The sequence below is a fragment of the Cheilinus undulatus genome, linkage group 3, assembly GCF_018320785.1.
Source record: "Cheilinus undulatus linkage group 3, ASM1832078v1, whole genome shotgun sequence".
In the NCBI taxonomy this organism is placed as follows: Eukaryota; Metazoa; Chordata; class Actinopteri; order Labriformes; family Labridae; genus Cheilinus; species Cheilinus undulatus.
The window spans coordinates 31,573,564-31,594,192 of NC_054867.1; the positions used below are offsets into that span (position 1 = coordinate 31,573,564).

General features: G+C 39.9%; 1 protein-coding gene across 1 annotated transcript; it reads right to left on the bottom strand.

The window, feature by feature from the left end:
* Positions 1-831: 831 nt before the first annotated feature.
* On the bottom strand, positions 832-18,830 carry LOC121506904 (inter-alpha-trypsin inhibitor heavy chain H3-like). The gene is made up of 19 exons (XM_041782930.1): positions 18,717-18,830; positions 17,966-18,126; positions 17,767-17,871; positions 17,333-17,495; positions 17,121-17,231; positions 15,153-15,281; positions 14,934-15,050; positions 14,581-14,749; positions 14,390-14,500; positions 11,655-11,836; positions 10,875-11,054; positions 10,657-10,778; positions 8,364-8,599; positions 7,570-7,614; positions 5,144-5,356; positions 4,502-4,667; positions 1,543-1,691; positions 1,290-1,377; positions 832-1,099 (listed from the first exon to the last, which is right to left on the bottom strand). The coding sequence occupies exons 1-19, from the start codon at positions 18,786-18,788 to the stop codon at positions 985-987; spliced, it is 2,634 nt and encodes an 877-aa protein (XP_041638864.1). The 5' UTR covers positions 18,789-18,830; the 3' UTR covers positions 832-984.
* Between the last annotated feature and the right edge of the window lie 1,799 nt (positions 18,831-20,629).

Below are 20,629 nucleotides of genomic sequence, written 5' to 3' on the forward strand. Positions count from 1 at the left end.
GGTGAAGAATCCTTTAATAGATTCCTGGACCCACCCCCATGTGCCCCCACCATACAATTCGCTGTCATTCTCTGTTACACTCCGACTCGGCTCCTCAAGTGTGCATCTCCTCAGGTGTGCGTCTTTCAAACTCTATAAGCTCCAAAACTTTGAATAGAAACACACCCAAAATGCTGTTGGGATTGAAGTTACTCATGTCCGCCATCTTCTGGTGTAAAGTGGTAACAGCACAGATCTCCGCCATTAGCCCTATCTCCCCAAAGTACAGAATCCTTTAAAAAATTCCTGAATCCAGATGGATTATCTGGATCAGTCCCAAAATCTAATCAGTTCTTCCTTATGCCATTTCTGACATTTCCTGAAAATTTCATCAAAATCCGTCCGCAACCTTTTGAGTTATGTTGCTAACAAACTAACAAATGAACAAACCCACCCGATCACATAACCTCCTTGGCAGGGTAAAAATAGAACAAGTTGACTTTTCTGCACAAACAGTGCCTATAATAAGTATTCAACCCATTTTGTGTTTTGCCCTTTAATAAATTAGTCATGGTCAACATAATGTAGCTTTTTGATAAAATTTTACCAAAAAAAAAATCCTCTTTAATGTCAAAGAGAAAACAGATTTCTACAAAAGTAATGTCAAAGTGTTTTTACTTGTGTAGCAGCTGACAGTAGTTTTCCTGGAGAGATGACTTGATCTGTAATAAATTCAGGATAGAATAAACTCATATGTCACTTGAATATGTCTTCCTGTTTGCTTGTTGATCTGTAGAACAAATCCCACCAGAAATCCTCACACACAACACTCAAACGAACACTGACCATTTCTTCAGGGTAATATTTATTCATTTAGTTTACACAAGGCAACCAAAGATATAGGACAAGTTTGATTACTGAAAGTTTCAAAAGATTGTTCTAAGGTGAGTCACTGTCCAGCATGTTTTTACATCAATCTTTTCATGAATTCATCACTTTTCCAAGTTAAATTTGTGCAACAATGAACCCATCCATGGACCGCTGTAGGGCGAACTCAGAGGTGACGAGCCAGCAGTTCAGCATTGGAGCAGAGGGGATACTGTAGTCAGCAGCAGTGGATCTGCAAATGATAACATAAAAGATCTTATATTTGTCTATCGGAGCTTGACTGTGCACCACAGTGTTAAAGTTTAAAAGCTTTTTAAGACAGTAAGCCCAGGCAAGACAAAATAGTTAGAACAGCTTAGAGCTTGAAAGGTTGAAGCACTTTTAAACATGATTACTTCATCGTAATACAGAATGAAACAAACCTGGCAGCCTGCATCTCGATGTTTTGGATTTTAAGATTTGCAAAGGTCGGGTTTTCCTGCATCACCTCATAAACTGCTGGACCAAGGGCTGAACACAGAGAGGGACAAATTCAGTAGAAAAGGCGGCACTTTCAGAGACATGCCGAAATATATTTGTATTTAGTGAATAATATCTCCCTCAATAACAAGTGTGAAAACATTTGTTGATTATTTCGTATCGCTGATATCAACTCAAGCAAATAAATCCACCCACCTAACATCCCTGTGAGGTTTCCGTCTGTCGGCTGTTGTCTGATAACAGGCCAGAGGAAACGAAGACCACTTTTCTCATGAATCAAGAGGACGATCCGTGTGTCTCCGCTTACAAAATCTATTTCTTTGGGCCGTCTGATCACTGTCACACTAGAAAAGAAAGCATATTCTCTTACATTTATTAAAAGACCTTTAGTCTCCATGTCAGCTGCAAATACTATTTTACATTAAATTGGAGTATTCTGAAATCATAAGGTGTTTTACAGTATTTCTGCAGTACTGATGTAATGAAACTGCCTTGGAACAGTCATACTGATACCCCAATGAGCTGATATTATGTGAGCCCATCTGTTAGTGTGATGTGAAGATGGTACAAAGAGGGGACCGCTTTGTCCCCCTGTTACACCTCTGGGACGTTCAAGGTGAAGGAGAAACCTAACAGAGGTGTAAATATCACAGCTCTAACAGGCACCTTGAATTGGGTTCAGGTTATCCTGAGAGTATACAGACGGCTGCTACTGCTCAAGAATGGTGTTAAAAAAGGGATTCATGGGGCACAGGTTAAGCTCAGTTAGTTGAACAAGCACCCAGAGTACAGATACTAGAGTCCTTATGGTCCCATCAGCTGCCAGTTTGACACCCAGCCTTGACCTTTGATGCATGTCTACCCCTCTGTCTTGTCTCCACATTTCCTGCCTCTTTTCAGTTGTCCTGCCAAGAAAGGCAAAAGGTAAATCCAGCAGCAAACTCTTGTGTTCAAAAATGACACCAACAAGGAATGCAAAAAACACCAAAACAAACCTGCAGTTCCCTGTGTGTTCACTAAAGGCTGCCTCTAAAAGTTGAGGTCATGCTTTTTCTGAAGTCCTGTGCAGCATGATCAGCTGAATCTTAGTTAGTCTTTAATTCTGAAAAGACTTTTTTATTTGATTTTTTTTTCATGCTTTAAGTTCCTGTAAAATGAAATCCAAACATTGTGTCTTAACACACTAGAGATGTTGGAATAAGGTTGCTGTAAACATGTTAAAACACTGAGATCTACATGTGAATGAGTTCTGGATTTAGACTGTCAGAAAGTTTTTCCTTTCCTGTCTTGGTTTAATTTGGGTAGGGCATTGTCTTCACTGAAAGCTCAGTCATTTACATGCTATGTTTTTCATTTTTCATTGCGAGGTAAATTTCCCCAAAATCTGCATGGTGGCTGTGGGCCATTGAAAGTATCCTATTTGAGATATTTGTGCCAGAAAACAGTAAATTGAATCCCCAACTTCTGTCTCGCTCTGGCACATAGCCAGTTAGCAGCTGATCAGAGTTCACCAGAACGTCTATTGCTAGAGTTTCTCGTCTATTTTTTACTTGAACCAGATGCAGCAGGAACAAACATCTTACCTGCTGAAGGTGTGTTTTAATCCATAATTCACTTGACTTTAGTCCAGGACGATTTAAAGAAGCAGACTGTGACTGTCTCTCTTCCAGCAGAAGTGGCTTTATTCCACACGTCTGTTGGCGTAGCAATGCTAATGTGTAGTTAAGTACTTGATGATAGACACGGTCTGTTCCTGTCGATTCTATCAAAATAAAAGCCCCCAATGCTAATCATCTGTTAAGACTTTAATTTTCAAGAGCAACATCAGGAAGTTGACTGTTTAAGGCAGCAGCTTAACAACAAATATCTCATAAATGAGAGGGGCATAACTCAGAAAATGAGATATTAGGAATACCTGATGAGTTAAATACAGAATGAGAAAATGAACAGACTTTTTAACACTAATCTGTGATAACTCTAGACTGAGCAGACAGATGATTTCTCCATTTGGGTTGCAGCATTTTTTTTAATTTGAAAGGATCCCATTTCTCATGAGTGGGTGTGGCTTCTGCTCATTAGACTGACACTTCCACACCATCCTAATGCAGACATTACTGCCTTTTTCATGATTTTCAAGCTTACTTTTAAAAACTTTTAGATGTTTTTCATGACTGAAATTTGGCATGGTGGTTCATAACACAGTGACCTGTCATTAAACAAACCTAAAATACAGATTTTTTTTTATATAACTCTGCAGGGACTTCAAAGACATATGACATTTCTAGTCCACTGTTTTAAGGGAGCCAGCTGAATGTGACCACAGGCAACTCTGTAGACACCAGAGAGGCAATGTCATGAGTAAATAGATAAACATACCATATTTGTACTTAGAATCTAAGGTTATGACAGAGCATTTACATTTAAAAGCATTTCAGTTGACGTAAATAAGAAAGGGTTTATTTACATATTTTTACACTGAAAAAGCAAATGCAGTCATGAGAATGTTAAATATTGTTCTTCATATGTTATATTTTTCACTCTGTCTTTGTATGAAGATGTTAAAGACACAATATGTAGAATATTTGCACTCAAATGTCAATATCAATTTTAAAAATGACTAGATAGGGTACGATGTGACATCACAGGCAGAGTGAGCAGACGGATGTGTTTCAGACCATTTTGAGCCTGACTGAGCAGTGGTGTTGCTCTCTGAAAGTGACATCAGTGCATACCATCTGTTCATATGCTGTATATTTTTTAGCTTAGGTCTTATCTAAAGTATTTCCTAGAGTTTTCAAAGAAAGAGAAATTCTTAATTTTTATAAATGTAAAGGGATATGTCTTGTCATGGTGGTGGCCATCGGTTGTGTTTCCTGTCTCATGAATTTCTCATAACAAGGGAGAAAAACTTTTTAAAGTGCATTTCTGAGTTCATGAAGGTCACGACCCCAGGGCACATGTGCATTCTGGGACCACCCAAGGACAGGTTATCTTATGCTGCCATTTTTAACTTACATTACCAACCTCTTACCAGCCAGAGAAAGAGTTCATACAAATAGAATTCAACTCTTTGGGAAGCATAAGTATACACAAATCCAGGACTTAAGTCCTCATATAAACTCAGACCATTCCTGAGATAACAATGCAAACTCACCTATCACGAGTAATGACTTCATCCTCCTGAAGATAGATAGCTCTGCCCTGCGGGTCTTGTACAACGATTCTCAGGCCTTCAAGCTCAAACTTTGCAGTAGTTGTGTGGATGGCAATCCTTCTGAATCCTCCCAGTGATGCATCGAGCTCACCGTTCACTAACAGCTCTAGAGCAAAAGAAAGTGTTGGAGAAACAGATACTTTCCTTAAAGCTACACTGAGGAGTTTTAACTGGTTGTGGGTCAGATCCAAAATAACACTGATGTCTCTATATGACATACAAGAACAAACAAGTCCATCAGCAACAAGACTAATACTGTATTATATTCAATTTCTCTGTGATTTAAACTGCATTAACAAAACAACAAGAACTCCTGATTATACATTGGGATCCACTGCATTATTTTTTGTTTAAATGCATAAACTGTACAGTATGATAAAGCCATTTTATTAAAGACTCAATATAAACCTGTTTGATTTGTAATAACATACAAGATGAAGACACACAGTGTTCAATGATTTATGACTGACAAAAAGTAAATGACGAGAAGAGGAGAAGAAGAAAGGGTGAAATATCAAAGTTCCACTGATGAGGCTGGTTTTTTTTAGGATTAATGATGGCACATGAAGAAACATTACTGACCTCCGTTAGGATGGTAAAGAAGTTGAAGATTGATGTTTCCATTGACATTATAACACAGTGGGAGAGCCTGGTTCTCAGTTTTACGTAAAAACTGGGTGACATGAACAACTGGATTTGGAACAGGAGGTGGAGGGCGGGCTGGAAGAGGAGGTGCAAATCTGACAGGAGGACTTGCAGGGCGCATATGATGTAAATTGGGAGAGAGAGGAGCCGCTGAGGAACATACAGAGTCACACATTCAAAGAAAACTCTCAAAATGGTTGTCATCAGAAAAAATGTTTTGTTTTTTTTTTTTCTTTTGGGCAGAGGCATTAAACACTCTTCTTTGACATTCACGTGAACAATCAAATAAATCAAGTATCATGTTCTCACTTTAACAACATTTTAGAGACAATACTATCAGGATATAACTGCTCATTTATCTCAAATATTTGTTCTCCCTTTATTATCACTGGCAAGAACATCTCAGTAATGATGCCCAGTGCTGTCAACATGTTGGACCTAGCTCCACTAAATTTATTATGTGCAGCTAGATTAAAAGCTAAACCAAATTAAAGTCCACCACACATCCCCACAAGCTAATGACTTTCCTCCAGATTTATTCAAATACTTCCAATCAGTTAAATCAATGTTAGCATCTAGGGTTCATTCTTCTGGTGTAACCAGAGCTTCATAACTTCACCTTCATGCAGGCCCAAAAGTGCTGCAATGATGACTTTAGTGTTGCAGCCAAGACATGTGTGCACAGAAGTTTCTCCAGTCTTTTCTTCTTTATTTTAAACTAAACAAGACAACTAAATCTCTGTAACTTGCCTTCAATACTTCCTCTGGCTGCTGATACAATGCTACAGTTTCTCTCCTTGTTGCTAACATAAGACTGCTAACAACAACAGAGTCTTCTTCTACTCACTTCTGTCATAGTTGAAACTTTGCTCACTGATGACACCTTGTGACAAAAATTGTGCAGCACATTTGAATTGTTGCAAGGTTAACAACGGCCTAAATAACATTACAGCTTAGAGAAATAAATGAGTATTGAGCATTTCAACATGAAATAAAATATTTTACAACCTTGTAACTGAATTGAACTGAATTACTCCATGTATTGAACAAAAAATAGTGAAAGGGGTTCCTCAAGTTACCTCAGGTCAACAATAAAAGTTTTCACTGACCTCTCATATTTGCATGAAAACAAAGTGAGTTGAGGTTTTATAGGTTTTAAATTAATTTCACCAAATGATGACAAATATTTGTAATGTCCTTACAACTTTTACAAGTTTGTAACTCCTTTTAAACACTGACATAAACAATTATAAAACTGTATCAAACTAATAATGTTTTCTGGTGCATTGACTGTAGCAGTTCAGAAACTGGATGAAAGGAGGACATTTAGGCCTTAATTTAACTTTCTTTCAACCAGAGAGCGATGTTGAAGTCCTCTCACTTGTTTAAACGACATGCAGCGCTCTAAAACAATGAAAATCATTATTAGGTGGATTTTCTTAGTCTTATTCCAATAAAAACATAAATAAATAAATTCAGTTGTGAATAAACTCATTGAAACATTTAAATGGCTTTCTGATGGTAATAAGTCATCTGTCTTCTGTTAATTGGTGGTTAATTGTTACAGGAGAGTTTAGCCATTAGTTGTCCTGGTTTGTGATGGTGTGAGTCATGATTTGTTTAAAATTAGAAGAAAAAAAGTGATGATATTAAAAAAGACCACTGAATCTAGCATGATAAGAAAACTCTTTTTCTTCTGATTCTTGCTCAGATGGTTTTACATGATCTGGGGCAGGTAACGTATAAAGACTTGAATGCATCTCTTAACTTTTAACACGAATGTCTTTCCCGCTTCATGTCCATATTTAAAAGGAAAGCAGTCCATTTTAAATTTTAACCCACAAAGACCTTTTTAAAAAAGCTTTAAATTGAATATGTAAATTCTACATTGTTATCTTTTTTCAGCCAAAAAATCTGACTGTGCTTGTCCATGGTGAATTTTGTGTGGTCAAAACACAGATGGGCCAGGTCATGGATAAAGGCATGTGTTTCTCCTCTCATGGAGCCTACATCTATTTCTACCAGCACATATCTATACTCACCAAATCTTCTGAAAAATCTTGGTTTGGGTGCACATTTAACAATAAAAATTGTAAATAAGTGTTTTAAAAATGATCTACAACCTTCATTGAGTATTTTGGATCACATAAACATAAATTGTTCTATTTGTATGGAATTAATGTGTTCGGAAAATTTCTATTCATTGGTTGTTGATGGGAAATTTTACAAGGAGTATCCACTCAGGAAACCCAAACCTTTTTAGGTTGTGTGAACTGATCAGTCATGGTTTATAACAACTCATTTTATCATCAATTCAATGATAGAAAATGGTTATAGCTGGATTAGTTTAAAAAAAAACTTACCAAAATGGACAAAGTAGTCATGATCATCAAAGTCTGCAGCAGAATCTGCAACGAATATTCATTGTCATGTACGTAAATTTCCCTTTTAACAAACATTTTTTTAAAGCTATATCTGACAACATTACACATTCAAGTTACTGCAGACATTTCTCATATCACAGAATGGTTGAACACTACATGAGTACTCAAAGTCATTTATAAAGGTTGTGGAAGTCTTCTTTGATGTAGATCCTGTCTCAATTTATCATTCATTAAAAAAAACACTTAAATATCATAATATCAAGTAAAGGTGTCACATGTATTCCAAAACTGAGTACTAATTCAAGATCATGACGCCATGTTTTGTGCACTTATCCTATTTTTTTTTTTCCAAAACCCCATTTTCAAAAAAGTGTGGGTGCTGTGTAAAATGTCAATAAAAACAGAATGTAATGAAAAGGTTTAAGTGAATTTAGTTAACATTATCTAATAAATAAGAAATCTAGATTTTTATTCAACTCACAGCACTAGAAGTTTTCACTTAATTCACAAGGAATTAAGAATAAAAGTGACTGAATGGATCTTTTTAGTTGATATTGATTAATTAGCTCTCTGATTTTCACATTGACTTGCTCACTATCACTGGAATTATATTAATACATTTCAGTAACTGCTTTCCCTCTGTGTTACTACATCACTTAAAATTGTATAACATTTCCAATCTGCTCTACCAAAAAGAGCAAAATCCTGAAAACATGCTTTGAACACTCTTTTTCTATTGTGTTTGATGTTTTGCTCATATTTGTGTTACTCACTAAAAGAATGCCAAACGTCACCACTAGGACCTGCTGGCCCGGGCATGGGAACCTGTGAGTAGGTGCGTGTGTCCTGTGCGGTTTCACCTTCCTTGGGCTTATGAAGCACATCTGCACTCTCCCCTGGAGGCTTGGTGACCACCATGGATGTCAGTGGAGTCACAAAGCTGTACTTTAGTGACAGCTCCAAAGCCTCTTGCTTAGCGTTCTCTTTCTCAGGACCAGAGAGCCGCAGTCTGAGGTACAAGTTGTGTGTATGGTATGATGAACAGAGAAAAAAAATAAGAAGAAAGACAGTTAAGGTATCCAGGTACTGGCATCATTTTACAAATAAAAAAACAAACACATTTTGTATTCTTATGAAAGCTACCCTCAGGGGAAAATACAGAACCCTGTTTTGTTCTGGGTTTAGCTTTCTTGCATGTAAGCTGCTGTTGTGCTGGTGTTCCATGTCAAAAATGCTACCATGCAGCTCTGTGCAGTACTCTGAGTTTTATTTGGAGGGGGTTACCCACCTGTGCAGATTGACTTCCTCTAAAGTCTAAAAAGTTTTGTGAAAGAGTATCAAACTTGCTTCCTGTTTTGTTACATTGCAGCTGTAATGGGTGGTGGTTTCGTTAAGCAAGTGGTGAATTAGTTTAAATGCATTCTGTGCTGGTAGTATTATTTGATAGGAGATAAGTACAGCCTCTGCTACAGCAGTGCTATGGTAGCATTTTTCAGCTAGGCAGCACATCTGGACAGAACACCAGTTACTGTTAAAGGTGTGCAATAAGCCTGCTGGATGTAGCTGATAAAACAAGAACAGTCATATTTGCCATCAAACATCAGAAACCTATTTTGGCGGTGACGTTATGAGTATTATGGAAGGCCCACTTTTACATCTATATTACATTGTAAATTCTGGAAAAGTCAATCTGCCATTGGTGACAAGTTTAGTGGTCACATGTCATTTTTCACTATTACTGTGTTACTGACAACAAAGTTTATCATAAATTAATCAAATCAAAATGTAAAGGTTTAAGCTCTTTAATACATAACTGGTAAATAATATATACACTATATTGCCAAAAGTATTCGCTCACCTGCCCTGACTGGCATGTGAATTTAAGTGACATCCCATTCTTAATTCATAGGGTTTAATATGACATCGGTCCACCTTTTGCAGCTATAACAGCTTCAGCTATTCTGGGAAGGCTTCCAACAAGGTTTAGGAGTGTGTTTATGGGATTTTTTGACCATTCTTCCAGAAGCGCATTTGTGAGGTCACACACTGATTTTAGATGAGAAGGCCTGGCTCTCAGTCTCCACTCTAATTCATCCCAAAGGTGTTCTGTCGGATTGAGGTCAGGACTCTGTGTAGGCCAGTCAAGTTCATCCACACCAAACTCTCTCATCCATGTCTTTATGGACCTTGCTTTGTAAACTGGTTCACAATCATGTTGGAACAGGAAAGGGTCATCACCAAACTGTTCCAATAAAGTTGGGAACATGGAATTTTCCAAAATCTCTTGATGTGCTGAAGCATTCAGAGTTCCTTTCACTGGAACTAAGGGGCCAAGCCCAGCTCCTGAAAAACCACCCCACACCATAATTTCCCCTCCACCAAACTTCACACTTGGCACAATGCAGTCAGACAAGTACCGTTCTCCTTGAACGCGTCTTCACTGCTCCAGAGTCTAGTGGCAGTGTGCTTTACACCACTGCATCCAACGCTTTGCATTGCACTTACTGATGTATGGCTTGGCTGCAGCTGCTCAGCCATGGAAACCCATTCCATGAAGCTCGCTACACACTGTTCTTGAGCTAATCTGAAGGCCACATGAAGTTTGGAGGTCTCTGCAGAAAGTTGGCGACCTCTGCACACTATGCGCCTCAGCATCCACTGACCCCGCTCTGCCATTTTACGTGGCCTACCACTTCATGGCTGAGTTGCTGTCGTTCCCAATCGCTTCCACTTTGTTGAAATACCACTAACAGTTGACTGTGGAATATTTAGGAGTGAGGAAATTTCAAGACTGGACGACTTCCACAGGTGGCATCCTATCACAGTACCACACTGGAATTCACTGAGCTCCTGAAAGTGACCCATTCTGTCACAAATGTTTGTAGAAACAGTCTGCATGCCTAGGTGCTTGATTTTATACACCTGTGGCAATGGAAGAGATTGGAACACCTGATTTCAATTATTTGAATGGGTGAGTGAATACTTTTGGCAATATATATATAATAAGGAAAGATGTTATATAATTTATATATATATATATGTTGAGGATTTTGACATCACACTCACTCTTTCTCTAGAAGCTGTTTGACTGTGAGGTAGGCCCAGACCCTCTGGATGTTACTGTCAGACGCTGTCCCAGTCGACTCCACTGAAGGATTTGTTTCCGTAAACACCATCCTTGTGTTCCTCTGTCATTGTCCAAAGGAATTCAGATGTGAGTGTCTCTGAAACTTTTAAATAGCTCTAAGAAATGTATAGCTTGTTGGAGGGGGGTAAGTACTTACTGAAATGGCAATAACTTGTGGAGTGAAGGTTTCAATGTTGTTGTCAGTGATTTGACCCGCCACAACAATCTCAGAGCCATTATAATACTGACTGAAGTTAGTCTGGGTCACATTAACCCCACCCTCATAAATCATCGTCACATCTGTCAGCAAAGGAGTGGCCACCTCTTCATAGAAACCCTGTTGAAATACAGTTTGGACTCAGCATGAATGATGAGTTTTTCCACAGTGACTACAGTATTTTATCAGTCTTTGTGGTAGTGTAACTGCCACATTTTATTTTATGCCTCATGTATATGTCTTGTTATATATTACATGGCTTGTAATGTTTGTTTTATTATGTGTAATTTTACACGTCACCTTCAGATGGCGCTGTAGTCAAGTGTGTGCAAAAGGGTACTCCAGGCTGTCACAAAAGCAACGCGAAGGAGTCAGATACAAGCTATGCTGCAAGATTAGTAAGCACGGACTTTTAGCAAGAGAAAAGAGTAAAAAGTAGCTGAAAAGAAGAAAAGAAACCTAATTCCTTTTGGTAGCACACAGCCAACGAGGTATGTTCATGTTTTATGTCTGTATTTTGTTTACTAATGCGTTTACAAGCATTTAATATCATGATTTGTCTTTATTTTTCACAAGAGTTAATCATTATTTTGTCTATGTGTTTTTCTTTAGTTTTCACGGTGTGGAATTGTAATAAATTCATCAGTTTGAGGAAACCACTTGTGTCTAGACGTGCTTCAAGGAAATTATAGGTAGAGTTACAGTAGTGATTGGAAGTACCTTCAGCTGTAAATCAGCATCAGAGTCTTCATAAATCCTCCGTGCCACACCGTTGTTCTGCAGTGACATCTTTTCAAGGAACTCAAAGTTGACATCAAAGCCGAAACCGAGACAGTAGAGAGGGAATTTACCATTGATGGCCTCTCTTACATTTGACTGAATTGCTTCCAGATTTGTCACACCTGCAGACAGAAGACCAAGGTCAAGATTAATCAAAGATTGAAAATGAACTAAAGTTCTAACCTGATATGCCAGATAGACTGATTCACGTATGCATTCATTGGAATATATATTTCACAGCCACCCATACAAAGTGTTTGGGAAGGGAGGGACTTTAAGAAAAACTCTTGAAAGGTGATTGGATGAACATCCTGTCTGTCACATACTGTACAGTACAATCCAATCAGAGCGACAACACAGAATGAGGTACGAGGCATGTGTAGCTCCATCAGTAACATGAGCTCGGCTGGTAGGCGCTGTCATAGTTTATTAACAGTGGAGCTTGTTGGCAGATAAAACTAAGGTTGAGGCCGGTCAGGACAAGTGCAAAAACATCTTCCTTACCAAGAAAAGCTCTCGATGTGGTTCTTTGGTACTCTTTCAATAAAGAAATGCTGCCCAGACCTGATAAAATTGCTGTTATACTGCATCTACATCTGCTCCACTGGCAGCCATTGTAAGCCATGTTGAATAACTGCAATAGGTTAGATGGGAGACAAGCAAAAACATCTTTTCCTCCATGTAAAACTCTCTGTGTAGTTCTGTGCTCTTCTTATAAAAAATGTGGTCCAGTTCCAATAAAACTGCCACTGTACTATAGCTACATCCAAGCTAATTGCTACACTGATGGCAGCTATTGCTAACGGCTTCCAGAACAGCTAAACCTTGCTAGTAGATACTGTCTCATTCTTGTCAAATGATGCTGACTGGTCAAGTCAATTCTTGGACAAGATACAGTCCCTTCAGATTGGAGCTTTCTGCTTTGCAAAGTTACTAAAAATCCCATTCACAGTAAAACCAAACAACTAATCTGTTGTGAATTTAGGGTAAGTTTGGAAAATTGGACTTTAGTGATGCCAGGTGAGGTGTGGGAGCATATGCTGATTCAGCACTTCGCCACATCAACCCTGGTCCTGAACTGCTCTAGCCTCCTTGTGGCCATCCTTCAGGCCTACACCAGGCCCATGTTCCATCTCTCCAGGTATCCTCCCTCCATGATGTATGCATTCCCCCCAGTGTCTGGTCCAGCACGAAGTGGATGAGCTGGATTAGGCCCAGCTGATCCTTCCCCTCCCTGGTCTTCTGAGTACATCATTATTAGACCCACAGTCTTGCCAGTGATACCCATAGATGGGTCGAAGACAAGTTGTCATGAAGGAGTCCATTTAGTGATTCTGGCCATCATTCAACAACCAGGACACAGAAGAGTAAAGTAAAAACCAGAAACACCAGGGACTGAAATACTCTGAGTTTTGTCCACATGCTCTGATACTGGGAACGCCACACTGTCTTGCTCAGTCACTCTAAGCACAAGTTCAAGTCTGCCTCCCAGTCAGTGAAGGTAGGTGAACTGCTCTACAGTGGAAATGTTCTCACAAATGACAGACAGTTATTCAATGGCAGCATCCAAGGCATCCCCAAATGCCTGGATCTTTGTTTTGGACCGGGAGACATGCATTCCCAACCATTCAGGCTCCTCACTCAGCAAGTTAAGATCCCCCACAAGAATCCCAGCATCATCAGTAAGTCCAGATAAGTGATCAGCACTTGCACTGAGTGTAATGTAATACCCATGTAATTGTTTCACTCTCACACATCTCCCTTTCCCTTCCAGGTAGGAACAGCAGTGCCACTCTTCCAGTCGGAAGGGATGATACCTGTTCTCCATAAGGAGCAGATGAGAGTGTGCAACATATGCCTGTGCAACACCTGGCTCCCCAAGGTGACCAACATCCAGTCAGATTTGATCAGAGTCAGCCATCCTGGGGAACCTCAGCCGAAATTCCAGGGTCGTGACCAGATGCCAATGGTCACTACTAAAGAACTGTGCAGTCCCTAAACAGCCTCCAGCATCCACCTACAAGTACATGGTCAGGCTCCTTCTTCGTGATGCCATCGTTGGAAAACCAAGTCCAGCACCATGAATCAGGTCACTTGAACCACAATCTAGCGATCCTCAAGGTTTCAACCCTTGGGACCAAATCTACCACCAAGTTGAGTCTGGTGTATAACACTTCCTTTGCAGAGAGTTCACTCACTGTTGGAGCATAGACTGCAATGAATAAGACTGATCCTAATGAATGGGTCAGTCTGGCATGCAGAAAATACTCATTGATGGACTTAACCTCTAATATAAAGGGGGCCAGTTGACTCAAAATTGCCACTGACACCCCCTCGGCATGGCATTAATCAACACAGCCGGACCTCTTGTAGGTCTCTCTATCCACACTAGTCTTGCCAATGCCAGGGGGTCCTCATCTCAGACAAGGCAGCGACAGCAATCCCAAGCCGAGCCAGCTCCCCTGACATCACAGAAATGTAAGAATCCCCCTGGAGAAAAATCAAATTCCAGGCGCTGACCTGGAAGACTGCCTCAAGTTGAGCCAAATAATTGAGAACTGATCGACAACACCTCAACCCTCCGGGACGTGCTTACTGTGTGTGCTTGTATCAACAATGATAAAGTTCAGATTTATTTATTGTGCAGCCTCAAAGTGCATAGATGTTATTGTTACCTGAGGTTGGGTCTCCATCTGTGAGCAGTATGAGGATAGATGCTGAGCCTTCTCTGGGATGTCTGTTTAGCATAGATGTTCCTTCTAAAACGGCCCGGTTAATGTCAGTGGCTGGAAAAATGAAAAATAAATAATATTAGCATCTTGCTGCCAAAGTGTATCTCTAAATACAAAATTTAAAAAAGACTCACCTCCTCTGGATTGAATGTTCTGTGCAAAAGTTTTAGCACTAGCCACATTTTGTTCATTAGCCTGAACAAGTTCTCGTTTCCAGTGAAAAATACTGTCATCAAAAGTGATCAGACCAAAGAAGTCATCTTCTGCCAGGTCGTTCAAGATATGAATCAGTGCGATTCGGGTCTGGTGAAAAACATTATTCACAAATAAGGATGTTTGATTATCAAACATGACGTTATATAAAACTTAGTTGATGTTTATCTCTTAATCTTCAGTCATATAAATTAAATGCCTCAAAGTGAAATTAAAATGCATTCACTTCTGCTGTTCCATTTTGTCACAAACTGAGACTCTCATAAAACTGTACCTGCTGTATTTTCCTCCCGTGCATTGAGCCACTCTGATCAATGACAAAGATCACATTTTTTGGTATTCGGGCAAGATTAGATGGAGCAAAGTGATGAACAAAGTACCCCGATGATTTCTAGTGGAAGTAAGAGCAGACATTGAGTGGTTAGAAAATTATGTTATATTCAAAAACTACTATGCTAATGTTGCTAATAGATTTAGTAAAGGTGAGATTTACCTTGATGTCTCCAAATGAGATGTCCCTGTTGACGTCATAAACGATGACCAGATCTCCATTCATACCTTGCTCTCCACAGCTGTCACATGATTTTTGTTGATCCTCTGTTGGGTAGAAATACAGCCATGCCTGGAAACAGGGAAGTAAAGGTTTTGCTTTTGTCCAAAGGAGTTCCTTTGACAGCATGCTCAATCTTATGCTTTGTCTAAATACAGGTGGCAACTATTTAAAGTTGTATTAAAAATTCTCTTAGACATACAGTAGCATACATCAGTTGAGATGACATAGAAAGATATGGGCCAGAATCAGCAGCAGTTGTTAATAATGAGTGCTAGCCCACCGAACATTTAGAGGAGAAATCAAGAATAAATAGGAGAAATAGGCCTACTGTTGCCTCTTGTTATTGTTTTTTTTAACTAAAATTTGTTAAAAAAGTGTCAATTAGTATTACTACAACCTACCCTTTTGGCACAGTGACAGTAGTATACATTTAGAGTAGACTGAAGAGTAGCTGAGACAGGGCTGGGCCGGTATGGTAAAAATTAATATAACAATAACCTGAACTTTACACAGGGCCTGAATCTTGGTGCAGGATTGAAGGAAACGCACACGTAATATTTGATTCCCGCAAGTTTTGCTCTCTTAAGGCCAAAAAATCCCACATATAATAACTTGACAATCATTTTGTCATATTGCAAACATTTGCGCAGCTCAGGAAATGACAACATGTTGCAGCAGAAGAGCGATGTAAGTCTGGATGACGAGAGTATCACTTCCTCTCCCACTCCTCACGCACATGTGGGCAACTGTGAGCTGAAGTGACTGGGACAGTGTAGCTTCCAGTGGCCCATCCAGGTAGGTTATAGCGGCACACAGAAGATCGCCTTCCATGATAAACCCATCCATAATCTCCCTCTGATCTCTCTGCACGCTTACTGTTAGAGTGGTGCATAGTCAGCATATTGTAACATTTGAATAAGTGAAGACCTGAAGTACCAGGATGTGGACTACAGTAGACCTCTTAAGTGTAAAGCTCGACTGTTCAGCCCATTGGTGTTGGAGCAGTGGATCATGGATCCTGTTCAGCAGTATCACTCAGATACTGAGAGAAGTCTAATACTCCTGTAGATGTTACACTCTTACACATCACCTTTCCCCCCCAGATCAGAGCAGCAATGCCCCTCTGTCAGTAGTAGGGATTACGGCTGTTCTCCATATGGAGCAGATGAGAGCATGCAACCACAGAAGAGCGGATTCACCACCCGCCTTGACGATCTCAGGCTGGATCATGCAAACACCTGGTACTATCCCTGCCTTCAGCTTGTTCACCGCCTGTAGAGTCTCCTCGACAGCTGGATCACAGCTTACAGGTGAGTCCACACTGCCTGAGGCATCCATTTAGAGCTCATGACTTGGAATAAAAAAAAGAATACTTCCATCTTTTTGAGCTTGTAGCAGGCTGAATGCTTTGCAACACCTGGCAGTCTGTCACATGACCACACAGCCAGTGGTGTGTTTTGAAGGGGAAAGTTGATTGGTAGAGAGAAAATTACAAGGGGAAAATGGAAACAACCGACACGGCAGATTTAGACAAGTGAGAGGCTCTAAATGATGCTTTTGATTATTTACTATAAGAGAATATTATCCTTTTTAAGGACTATCTTTTATGTAAAATAGATAATTTCCTAAGCTAAGATAACTGAGATTGTAACGCTAATTCAGTTATCCCCTTAATGGCCATTGAAATTATGTGGTAGCATCAAGCCAACATAGTTGTACAACCATGCCATCTGTCAGAAATTGCCCCGTTCCCTCATCAGCTCCTTTGGAGAATAATGCAGTAAGCCAGAATGAATGGAATACCATCATAGAGCCGTTATGTTTGTAAAGCTGAATAGTACATTTTGGTTTGGGTAAGATGGTAACAACTGAACAAAGATCACACTATTGCACTCTTTCTATCAGTACCTGTTTGTCTGCAAGTGTTTTGGTGATGGCATTAGCCATGGCATTGGTGCTCAGTCCTCCTTTCACCTCCAAGAAATTGATCCCAGCATCCTCGTTTATGTGCACATCCACCTAGTAATGAGAATTGAAACAGATAAGGGTATGATGTCACTCCAGTCATGTTTCCCTGGCTCATCAATCAGCCAATAAATGAATGAACAGGATATTCATACCTTGAAGTCTTTTACAGGCTGCATGGGTCGAGCGTGGATTTGCAGCTCATACTTGCCCAACTTGCGTTTCAGTAGTTCCTCATACGTAAGTTCAAAGGTGACTTTTTTGTGAGCTGCTACATTTACTGAAGTCTTGAATTCCTCAAGAGTCCTTCCAACAGAGCTTCAACAGAGAAGATGATAATGGCATTAAAGGAGAGGTTCCCAAACTCCCTTATATGACACAATGCATACTGATGGCCTCTCATGGGAGGTCAAGCCCTTCAGATCATTTTAAATCATGTTTTCCCCTTTTTGAAATAAGAAAATAAATTGAGAAAGGTCAGAAAAATATTTGCTGCTGAAAATATATTGTTTTTTCTTCTCTCATCCCAAAGGACACAGAAATACATTCTAGAAATCACCTGGCAGGATCTCATCTACTGATCATGTACCTGACAATCCCTGCACTCTGACCTCGGGACACAGCATCAGTGTACTGCTGCTTAGCCGCTTCCTTAGCTTTTACAACTCCATCGTATGGCTGCCCATCAATAAACCTGAGGAACAATCACAACCTTTTGTTGGTACAAATGATTCATTATTTATTTATGTCAACTGTTAATATTGATGAGTCATGATTTTTTTACCAACATTCTGAATTTACTGATGAAGGCATTCTTGGGAATCCGGACTTGAAACTCTACTTCCTTCGACACGTCCATTCGATTGGCCACACGGCTTGTGATGACAGTGGTTGCATAACGACTGCTCACTGTTGAGTTGATGTGAAAGCTGTAGATGTCCCAGTCATCCTGTGCAAATACCAGAAGCCCATTTCACTATTATTAGTAAATGACTTTGTTGATCCCTCTGACAGAGGACAGACTAGCCAAAGATCTGATGATGATGAAAACAAAGGTGGGTAGCATCGGAGAATGTCATTGGTTTACGCAGAAAAACACCCCATCCTGGATTATTTTTTATCTGATCATTTCATGCGGTTTAGTCCTGTTATCCCTTACACTTAACTTAATGATTAACATCATGGGGACCAGCTTTGTGTCCCTAAAAGGGGGCATAGTCCTAACAGTATCCCTGTGTAAACACATTCACACACTAATACTCATGAAGAGTCGTGTTGTTAAACACCAACTTTCAAGAATTCCCTTCTGCATCAGTGTAGCCAACTTCATTTCAAAGCTTACATTTTTGCATAAACATTGCAAAAACATTTTAGTGCTAGTATCTAACAGAGACAAAGTTCAGTGTGGGGAAACTTCAGACAAATGCTGCAGATCCTCCCAAAAAGTCACACCAAAGCTTCAGATGTGTTTTAATTTACCAGGTTAAGTTCCTTGACTTTGCTTCCTTATAGCTTTTACAAAGTATGCAAGTTTCCTACCTTGTCTGCAAGTGTGGTAACCAAAGCTGACAGCAGCCCAAAGAGGACGAATTGCACCACAGCTCGTGCCATGATGTCTCCGACCAGAGTGCGATCCAGTCAGCTGGAGCTCTCTTTTAAACTTAGACTAGGACAGCATGTGTACATAAGATTTTTAACAGGCCAATCTCTGTTTTCCCCACAGAGGACAAACCCGCCCACCCATGAAAACACTCTACCACCCACACATACACACTTATAAATGGGCCTATCTTATCCAGTATTAAAACACCTGAATGTTTTATTATTGTTTTACTATTATTTGGTCACTGTTGTGGTACTGTGTAACCAGTCAAAAAGCCAAAATCCAAGATGGTGGAGCAGATGTGATTCTGGTTGACCATGATGTGAAGTTAGCAAGTGGTTAAGAGACACATGGACAACTTTACAGCTTCATACATTATAAACGTATTGCATACTTTGATACAAATGTGATGCATGCTGTCCCTCAGACATAATGGTGGCCTTAGCTTTGCTATGCATTTATGCTGCCCCACTTGAGTGACTGGTTCAGCTTCATTACGTTTTATAGTGCCTAAATATAGGTTGTTTTCACCAAGTGGTCCGGCTCAGTTTGATGCGGAACAGCATTTTTTGCGTTTCCATAGAACAAAAGTTGGAAAGGGTCCCAAAGAAAACGACCCGTACCGCCCCACTTTTCGGCACCCTTCTGTAGGGGTACCAATCTTACCTATCCGTACCAAAAAGGTGGAGCTACACAAAAAATAACAGGGGGTTGCACTGACGACACATCAGCGTATGACACAGCTGCTCAGCTGCTTGGCTCAGGGCTGCAAAACACGGAAGTCTGCGCTGTGAGGAGCAGGCAAAAACTAATATCTGCTAAATCGGGGATATTTGGACTCAACAGAGATCCAAACTGTTTCCTAGTCTGTGGATATTGATACCTGGCCACAAATCAAGTTTCCTGACGTTTGCCTGGACCTGATTTTAGGTACACAAAGCAGAGCCTGAAGGCTCACATCAACCTGGTCTAATGCTTTAGTTTTGTGAATACGAAGCCTTAGAACAGTTGATTATATGTACTGCAACTAGTTATTAATCCACCTCTTACTTTAGGTAACCTGTGAAAACATCGCTCTGTGGTTGTTGGACATGTTTGTAAAAGTTTGGGCGTCAGCCTATTTTAAAATGAGATCAGGGCACCCAGGATTTCTGACTTAATCTAGTTTGATTTTAACACCAGCTAAACTTTGACCTTATTTTTATTGTGGCAAATTCTCACAGAACAGCTCTAAACTTTCATATTTTGTCGCATAAACTGTTATAGACTAGATCAGTTCACATATAAATGTGCAGTTACGACACAAAACGTCTCTGTACATGTATTCCATCAGCTGAGGAGCTGCACTGACAGCTGTTAACATCATTAAGATGTATTTGTTTTTAAAAAGCACTCTCAGCTGAATTAAAGCTGTTTAATGCTTATTCCCTGGTGGTTTCTGTCACTCATCCTTCCTATAACTCTGCGGCTGGACCAGCTGACTCACGCTGCATGGGACTTCACATCCATCGCCTCTACAGCCCGCCTACCAAGTGAGGGCCCAGGTGTCCGTGGAAACGCAAACTATTTTGAGCTTTAGCGTACCAAACCGTACCAAACCATTCTGAATCAAACTGGACCCCCTGATGGAAACACAGCTTTTGCCTCCTTGCCCCTTTTTTAGAGACTCTTTAGCCTGTTTTTGCCAAGCAATTTTACAGCCATTTCAGTGCTCTTTTAAAGACATTTTAATCAATTTTACTCTGGTTTTATTGGTGCAAAAGAAATGTCTGATGACCATTAAATTACTGTTGCACCAAAATCCTTGTCTGTCTTATGATCACTCTTTTTAACCTGTCCTTTTAACCTG

Excerpts from the sequence above, each read along its gene's own strand:
- LOC121506904 (XM_041782930.1), bottom strand. The coding sequence starts at position 18,788 with ATGGCACGAGCTGTGGTGCAATTCGTCCTCTTTGGGCTGCTGTCAGCT. Across the intron at positions 17,872-17,965 it reads TTCATCAGTAAATTCAGAAT|GTTTATTGATGGGCAGCCAT; the intron begins GTTGGTAAAAAA and ends ATTGTTCCTCAG. Across the intron at positions 17,232-17,332 it reads AGCCTGTAAAAGACTTCAAG|GTGGATGTGCACATAAACGA; the intron begins GTATGAATATCC and ends TCTCATTACTAG.